Source organism: Parasteatoda tepidariorum, unplaced genomic scaffold (genome assembly GCF_043381705.1).
Source record: "Parasteatoda tepidariorum isolate YZ-2023 unplaced genomic scaffold, CAS_Ptep_4.0 HiC_scaffold_1281, whole genome shotgun sequence".
Taxonomy (NCBI): domain Eukaryota; kingdom Metazoa; phylum Arthropoda; class Arachnida; order Araneae; family Theridiidae; genus Parasteatoda; species Parasteatoda tepidariorum.
This window is the reverse complement of record NW_027261368.1, coordinates 1463-10807: the sequence shown is the minus strand read 5'-3', so window position 1 is coordinate 10807 and position 9345 is coordinate 1463. Positions and strand designations below refer to the sequence as shown.

At 32.7% G+C, this 9345-nt stretch overlaps 1 protein-coding gene across 1 annotated transcript in view; it reads right to left on the bottom strand.

Moving 5' to 3' along the window:
• The window catches only part of LOC122272891 (uncharacterized), a gene marked incomplete at its 5' end in the record, with an annotated part of 9935 nt that extends 2584 nt beyond the window's left edge, over positions 1-7351 (bottom strand). Inside the window, 2 exon segments of the mRNA XM_043056927.2 lie at positions 4591-4723; positions 7206-7351. Of these exon segments, the coding sequence (XP_042912861.2) occupies positions 4591-4723; positions 7206-7351 (279 nt within the window).
• Between the last annotated feature and the right edge of the window lie 1994 nt (positions 7352-9345).

The window sequence follows — 9345 nt, the reverse complement described above, 5'->3', positions numbered from 1 at the left end:
TACTTATTGCTTTTATCGCTAAATTCAGCATTTCAGATGCGTAATTAGGACGAAAAGAATAGATTAAATTTTCTTATTCCAAATGCATAATAAAAATTCTTCACAATGAAATACATATTATTACGCTAATAATGAACTATGATAGATTTGAGAAATGAGTTAAGGAAACACTTTATACATTCAAAATAAACAGTACAGTCAAATTAAACATTTAATCAGAAAAAGGTGATAATTTTCAATTGGAAATATATATAAGAAATTATTCACAAAGGAATCGATACTTTTACGCAAATAATAAATTAAAATAGATCTCAAGGAATAGACCTGAGAAAGCAATTAATACATTTAAAGTGCTTTACTTTAACCTTATTATTTTATTCATTTGTTTACAGTTTCAAAAGTTATAAAAGTTTTAAAAAAATATTTATATATATTTCATTATCATACGCAGCACTTTACTTTAACATTGTTTTCTTTAAATGCAATTTCAAAAGTGATAAAGTACAAGAACCAAGTCTTATTTCATAATTATACGACTAAAAAAGAGAGCAATTTCTTATAACATTACTAAATAAGATATTATACAATAGTTTAAGAAAAAAAAAGGAATGGTAGATTCAAAATAAATAATAAGAAAATCTTCACAGAAAAATCGATATTTTTACACAAATAATAAATTGGGGAACATCTTAGGAAATGGATATACAAAAGCAAATTATACATTTAAAATAATTTATCCTTAGAAGGCAACAGTGAACTATTTTGTTAATATGAAATATATTTCAGATGCCTTTGTATATAGTTTTAAAACCTTAAATAAACATGTATAATAAAATTAGTTACAGTTCCTTGACATAAGAGTTTCTCTGTTTCTTCATTTTGATTATACCAACCTGAACTTTAATATATATAAAAGTAAAATATAATTTATATTTTAGGGCTCTAACAGAACTTTTGCTTTTATTTGTTCTTTAGCATTTATGCTATTTTTAACCTAATTGATTTGTTTTATCCACCGTGATTGCTTGCATCTTAAAAAATATCTATAGTTGATTTATCGAGAAAATTACATTGTCAACAATGTCAACTTACATCATAATTAACAACACTTAAACTCGAAGAAAAGTTGTTCGCAAGTATAACACTAGTTTCCCTTGCACGCATTTCAATTATGAATTTGGAGTTTAATTAAAAAAAAACTATAATTTTAAACGCGCTAATATGATTTTATTAAAATTTAAATCAAATCAGTAAAAAAATATTTCATTTATCTATTTAATTATTATTATTTTTTTTTTTACTAAGAAATTGAAAATAAAAAACACTTCTGAGAAAACTAAAAACAAGTCAATACAATCAATGCGTCAGAATACGTCATCAGGTCAATGCTCTTCACAGTCATGAAATTTTAAAATTAAATTCCAGCTTAGAAGTTCAGATTAGAACTAAATTTGAAAGATTTAATAAAAATTATTACTAAATATTGCAAAGAGAATTTTGTGTTTTAATATTTGAGTTACATGATCTTATGAAAACACAAAAACAATGAAAAAAATTGTTATTAAATGGTGAAAACAATTCTATCCCTTGTTTACAAACGCTACTCAAAAGCAATTTGGCGACAGAGCAGGTTTGACTTAAAAGTTTTCGCCAAGAATGCCAAGCGGTGCCGAAATCGTGAGCATTTCCGTGAGTGCAAACCGGATTCGAATCCCAATGATAGCTGGTTGATGCGGATTCCGCATCCGGAGCTCACCAACCACCAGTGCCGTTCCTGGGGTGGCGAACGCCTGCGTGCAAGAATAATTTTGTGCGCCCCTATATACTATGCTTAAATTTTGATGATAAGGCCAATTTTCATAATCATTTTTAGTTTGAGGTTTTAACTGAATAGTTTCCTTATAGACTAAAGTCACTTTAAGTGTTTGATTATGAAAATGGGCGTAATAAAATAAAACAGCGAAAAAATATAACAAAAAATTTATTTTCGACATCAAATAAAATAGACTATTAACGTACAATATAGGTCATAAATAATACACGTCCATTCGGAAATTAACAAAAAATCTAATGTAACTCAATTCACTCAACTGAGTGAATTGAGTTAAAACTCTCAAACGGCGCTCAACGCAAACAAATCCGTTAACTTGAAAATGTGCAAGATCTGTCTAATACCTAAGTACCTAATTATCAAATAACAAGGTAGTTTTAGAACATAACACGTCTTGCTTTTGCAGATGCAAGCTCATTGATCATTTCATTGTGATCGATGGCTTCACATATTTTATTTTCGATTGAATTAACAGCTAAATCTGAAAGCCTTTCCTGACACATCGAAGTTCTCAAATAAGATTTTACAAGTTTTAGCTTTGAAAAACTCCTTTCGCCAGACGCAACAGAAATCGGTAGCGTCAAAAATATCCTTAATGCCGCCTCCGCCCGTAAGCCGAGTGCCGACACGCCGACAACAGATTTTTTGCATGTAAATTCCAGTGTAGAAGCAAAGTGTAGAAGTTACTTCTTATATTAGTTTACTGTTTCTTCCTGTAATCAAAGTTTACAGCTTTGCTGTAATTTGATTTTTAATAATTTGCTATAATTTGATTTCTTTCGAATAGTTGAATTTGGCGCCCCTTAAATTGGGCGCCTGCGTGCGGGGCATTCGCTGCATACCTGCCAGGAACGGCACCGCCAACCACAGTGCTGACGTAAAATACCCTCATTGGTAGACGAATCATGGGTTGGAGTCCCCTTGCCGTCAGGCTAACCGTGGGAGGTTTTCGTGATTTTTCCTCTCCATGTAATGCAAATGCGGATTAGTTCCATAAAAAAAGTTCTCCACGAAATTTCTCCGGCAAATTTCTTCCAATACTTTATCCAGGAGTAACTTGTCTTTTGGATTGGGTTCAAAATTAGAAGACTTTTAAGTTGAACATTAGTTGTCAGAGACCCAAACAATGGGTCAGCTGTTCAACGAGCTTTATAAAATACCTCCTAGAAGAGAGATGGCCTAAGCAAGAGATACCATAGACAAGACATTTGAGCCTTTACCCCGTATTGACTCCGACCTAACTACCAGTTCTGAAACCATATATTAAAAAAGACAACTAAAGACGGAACTTCGTATAGTTTTAAGCAATTAATCTCTTCCAAATGAACCTATTTTTTCCAAACGTTCAGCAGATGGTTATAAAATTCTAAATTTCCTGATTTGCAAAGTCATTCAATGCTGCGTAGTTTAAACGTTACCTCAGATCAAAATTTGTATTTATTAGTTAATATTTATGTCAGCAAATTTTTTTATATATATTTAAAATAATGTATATGTTTTTAATTTTATTAATAGTTTTATTCAAGGGATAAAAAAAATTTAAAATGCTATTCGTTATCTTCATATCTAAATATTGCACATTATTTTGACAGTTCATCTCTAAATAATTATTTATTTTTTGCTATGATCTATCATCTCGAGAAATATTATCAAAATCTATAATCATTTTATGAATTGTATTCTTCTTTTTTAAATTTTATATTTCTTTCAATAAAACTTTTGATATTCGGTGGCTTTTTTTTATGTTCAATGAGGTCAATTTTTTTACTTGATGTAACTATAATTAAATTATATCAAATAAATGCTTCTTAATAAAATGAAAATTAAATAACACTTTTGATGTTCGGTTGCTTTTTTTTATGTTCAATGAAGCCAACCTTTTTACTAGATGTAACTATATAATTAAATTATATCAAATGAATGCTTATTAATAAAATGAAAATTAAATAACACTTTTGATGTTCGGCTGCCTTTTTATTAATGTTCAATGAGGTCAATTTTTTTACCAGACGCAACTATAATTGATTTATATCAAATAAATGCTTATTAATAAAAGGAAAATTTAATTTTCCTGAGTTAAAATGTTCTATAGAAGATTTTATGTATATTTCTCACATTATTATTAGCAGTCGTTGCAAAAAATAAATAAATAAATAAATGGAAAAAAATAATAAATACCGCAGAAAACGCACGCTTATTCAGAGAAAGTATACTTTTCTGTCCGATTCTGTATCTTAATTACTGTGATTGTTCTTATCGTCCATTAAAGCATCTATAGCCAAGAATTCAATTTCTGCCACACATATGTTGGACGAACCCATTCATTCATCCACAGATCGTAATTTTAACCTGAACCAGAGAACGATCTAACTCCAATTCAGTACCCCCAGAGGCATAATTTGTTATGGGAACACGGAGGACTTTGTGATGTGACAGATTTAACCTGCACCAGTCACCATTTACTACACGGGAAGACTTCAGACGGCTGGATTCGAACTCCCGTTCTCACAAACGTGAGTTCAGCAACCTGCCAACCAGGCTAACCCAGCCTTAGCTTAACTGCTAGTAACCACTAATTAATTATCGTATTTGGAGTTAATCTTTCGAACCATTAATTCTGGCATTTAATTTGTGAAAATCCCATCATCAGAAAAAAAGTTATTGAGGGTAGAATCTTTCTTTTTCTCTGTATGTAAATGCACCATACCAAGCATCAATGTTTTTACCAAGCAATGTATATAGTAATAACAATAACATACCAACAGCTGTGGAACGCTTGTATGCCAAAATCCATTTCATGCTTGATTTCATTAATAGCATCCTTAAATTTTAAGTGACAGTATTCAAGATCACTTTTGGTTTTCGGCCAACACTCTATATTGCTCAAGTAGGCTGAAACAAATTATTATAAAGATATAAAAGTAATTCTATAAAATATTTCTTTTGGTCATATTATTAAAAAAAAATTTTTTTTTCTTCCATTCATCTGCTATTACCACAGTGGAAAATTTTTTTTTTTGTGACTGAAGATTAAAACAAATGCGTATACTTCTTTTTAAATACACTCTATAACAAAAAAATCGACGCACCAAGAAGCAATCATCCGATTGCTTTAAAATTTTGTACGCATGAATGTTTTGAACAGATATGGCTGGAATGATGCCGACTGGGGACGTATAGTCTTTAGCGACGAATCCCGCTTCCAACTGTGTCCTGACGATCATCGAAGACGTGTTTGGAGACTCACAGGGCAGAGGGGGGGGGGTCCTGCCTTCACTATTGCACGCCACACCGGCCCTCAACAAGGCATTATGGTCTGGAGTGCCATTTCCTTTGACTGCCGGACCCCTCTGGTCGTCATTAGAGGTACACTTACTGCACAGCGGTACTTCGACAGGACAATGCCAAACCACATACGGCACGTGCTGCTATGAACTGTCTGCAAGCTTGTCAAACTCTTCCTTGGCTTGCCAGATCACCAGATCTCTCTCCCATCGAGCATGTCTGGGATATGATGGGAAGGCGATTGCATCCGGCACGGAATGTTGATGACCTCGTTCGACAATTGGATCGAATTTGGCAGGAAATGCCGCAAGAGACCATCCGGGAGCTTTATCGGTCTATGCCACGCCGTGTGGCAGCTTGTATCCATTCTAGAGGCGGGTCAACACCTTATTGAACTTGTTACTGTAACTCTGCAATAAATTATTCAATTGTTCTGAAATTTTAATCATTTACTATTCTATACATTGTCTTCCTATCCACCAATTTTCGTTTCAATCGGACAACTCCTTTTTTGTGTGTCGATTTTTTTGTTATAGAGTGTATATGCATTTTATCAAAAATTAATATAAATTACATTATATTATAAAAAATGGGAAATTACAGGGAAAAAAAGAAGTTAGAAATGGTAATTATGCTAGAAAACAGAGTCGCACAAAACACTTTATGAATAGTTGACAGTGTGAAGCTAAGCACAGATGGCGCTAGGGGTTAAGATTCGTCGTAAGACTTCCGGGTTACTACTTCCGATTGATTTTCACTCCTGAGCTTGGAAGAGCATGAAATTCATTACCATTATATTTGTAGTGTTCACGGCAATACACGCTCTACTAACTTAACTTTCAACGAAACAAATAAAAGGAATCAGAAGATCTCGCAAGCATGCTATCATGATACCCCAAACAATAACAATTGGCGATATTTTACCCAAAGCTATATAAGGGATAACACTCAAAACATTTCAAACCTTACACGTAATTTATGTTGTGATATAAATTTTCTTAAATTTGTTTTGGGCTTATGACCTGTTGGAATTTATAAATTACATAAGACTTTTGAGAATAGTAAAATTTCACATAAATTTGATTTAAAAAAAATAGCACAATAATGAAACTTCTAAGAATATCAAGCCTGTTCACACTTCGCATAACACAAGCGGAGAGATACACCGGAAGTTTTCGAAACTTCTTCCAGTTTTAGGAAGTTTGTTATTGTTTACATTCAGTCAACCATCCTAGGTACATCATAATATCACGTGAACTGACTTCAGAAAAAAAATTGATTTTATTCTATCTATGCTGTTCTATCTATATTCTAGGTAAATCTTCGAGTAGAAAGTAGGCGTTACTTTTTATAATATACACAATTTCAGAATTTCAACAATCCATAAACAGCCAATCACACATATATTTTTGAATTTGGTATTTAAAAATTGCACAGTAAAAATCTGCGAAAGAAGCCAATTTAACAACATCTGACAAATCGTTATCGAGTCTAAATACAGCAAATTTGAAAAATGTATTGCCTTAATTTTGTCCCAAAAAATTAACGCAAATTCTAAATTACTGCGTGCTATAATTTTTTAGATTCCGGTGGGAGAAGATCCGATTCGTGATCGCAACACCGGAACACCGGTGTCACGTTTAAGTTATCAAAATTATATTTTAAAATTCACTGAATTTAAAATTTACTCAAATCAAAATTAAAATTTACTCAATGCTAAAATTAAGCACTATGTTCAGTGCAGTTTTGAGCTCCTTTTAGTTTCCAAGCTAACAATCTTTTAATCTGTTTGAAAATCAAGACAGAAATCAAGGTACTTCCAACTCCCTTGGTTATCCACACACTACAGTGAAAGTATGCTTATTGTTACTACAAGTAAAGAGTTCTGTTATGTGCCATCTGTAGTCCATTTCATTCGCCATTATGTTACAGGCCTCCAAAGATACTGTTTAGTAGCGTAAGCTTTCGCTTACTCGCGAAAATGTATTAAAAGAAATATTTAGAATTTTTTCCACCGTCCCCACTCCTTGGAGAGATGAGTTTGTTCAAAAAGAGAGAGGTCACTTATGAGTATTAAAATACTGTCTACCTTTATTGAATTCTGTGCCGTCTGTGCATAGATCTCCAAATACTTTCAGTGTTCCTCCCGCAGTTATATTGAAGAGCGAAGCCGCTTCATGCAACAAGCATTTTCCCACGTAATCTCTCACGCATTTCGTCTCTTCCAGTCTCTTCCTGCAACAGAATGTTGAATTTAACATGCAATGTGGAGTAGCCGACCCAATACAACGGCACAAGAACACACATTTTGGGATGAATTTAAGCGAGAAATGAACTCATAGACAATTCATCTAAAGTGTTCCCCATTAAAAAAAAAGTATTGATTTTGTGCCCTACCTATCTGAAAATCAAACAGAACGAAATATGTATATGGTAGAATCTATGTAGGCTATTCATCGCGAAAGATAGATACTAGAAAACGAAGGGTCAATATAAAATATCCAATAACTGACTTGCTTTAAACGCAGTAAAAAATCAATGGATTTGATAATTTAAAAAAATTAAAATTAATATAGAGGCAGAAAATTGAAACAAATCGTGCACTGACTGCAAAATATTTGCAATGCAAAAGAAAAAGAAATAAACGCATTTTTAATTTTTTTTTTTAATTTGAAAATTTGTGTTGGATCAAACTCTGACCCTTGACCTAGACCACCATGACCTTTAAGCAACTCACACGCAGTTCAATCAAACTACTGGTTTTCGCTGGATTTACACGAAAAATGACTGTTTCCTCATTCAAATGTAACGTTACGAATATTTCTTGTTACGTGACCAACACGATAGTGTGACTTCGAAGGCGAAGTTTGATTCAATCTCTGATCAATCACAAAAGCAAATATTCTCCATTTAATAGCGGTGATGAAGACAAATCAAAGGTGTAGGAAAATAAGAACTTGGTTATATGTTACAAACACTCCTCAACAATTTTATGTAAATAATCCGCTGATTGAACAATAGCATGCTAGTTTTTGATTAAGATATGCAAAGATTTCGAATTACTTAATAGCATTTATAAAATAATTCCCAGATATAAATCCAAAATTGCATACTTGCATTTCAAGAAGTTGATCTCATATACCCACACATAAGACCTATAACGTCAAGGCCAGTTAATCTTTATCAACAAAACTGCGTAATAAAGTTGAGCTTATTTTCTCTACATAAGTTAAAATGTTAATTAAAGATAAGTTAATTAAATACAGAGCAATATCGCACATCGAATTTTTTGAAATATGTTGTTACATATGGTTTTATTGGAAATATTAATCCATATACAATGTTCAGCTTTAAGTGGACATAAACAGGGAGTAAAAAGGAACAAAATTACATTAGCAAACAAAGAAAACACATGACAAACGCATATTAACACGAAAAGAACACATAGATAAAATTAAAGAGAACATATATATATATAACGGAATGTTGATGACCTCGTTNAAAATTAAAGTAAGAAAAAAATATATACAGTGAAGAATGAGGAGTAGTCTTTACAGAGAGTTCATGTGATCTCTGGCATCCCAGTAAAGTTTACAGAGATCATCCCGCTCTTGAGATTGTTTGTCCAGTAAAGGCCATACAAGCAAGTGGTCTGAGTTCATGGTTCCCGAATTGCAGATTTGGCACTCACTAGATGGAAGGATACCTATTCTGTTGAGGTGCTCTGCCAAGCAGCCATGGCCCGTTGAGAGTCTGAAGTTTGCCACAGCCTTCTTACGAGGACTGTGAAAAAATTTCTTCCAACTGTTTGGATGTTATTTTTTTGAAATATAATTCCTTCTTGTCTACTTCTCTTATATAACTTTTATTTATTATTTCTTTATTATTTTATTGTACCCGTGATATATTTTTGTTTTGTGTACCTGGCAAGTTCGATGCATAATTAGTTTGTTCATGTTCTACGTGGCTTCATGCCTGACTTTAAGTCTCTGTGTAAAGATATGGTGAAAAAATTGAAACTTTTGAGAAAGAATCTTTGCGAAGCAATTTAGAATGTGTTACTTAAGAGAATAGATACTTGACAGGCTTGGCTTACTCGAAATAAAATGGAAAGAACAGTAGCTAAGGTAAACATATGCTACGTTTCAGCAACCAATCGAGATACCAACACTACGCAGGGACCAATCAAGACAAATTCAGGGCCAAGGCCCACTAAATTTTCTGGGCCC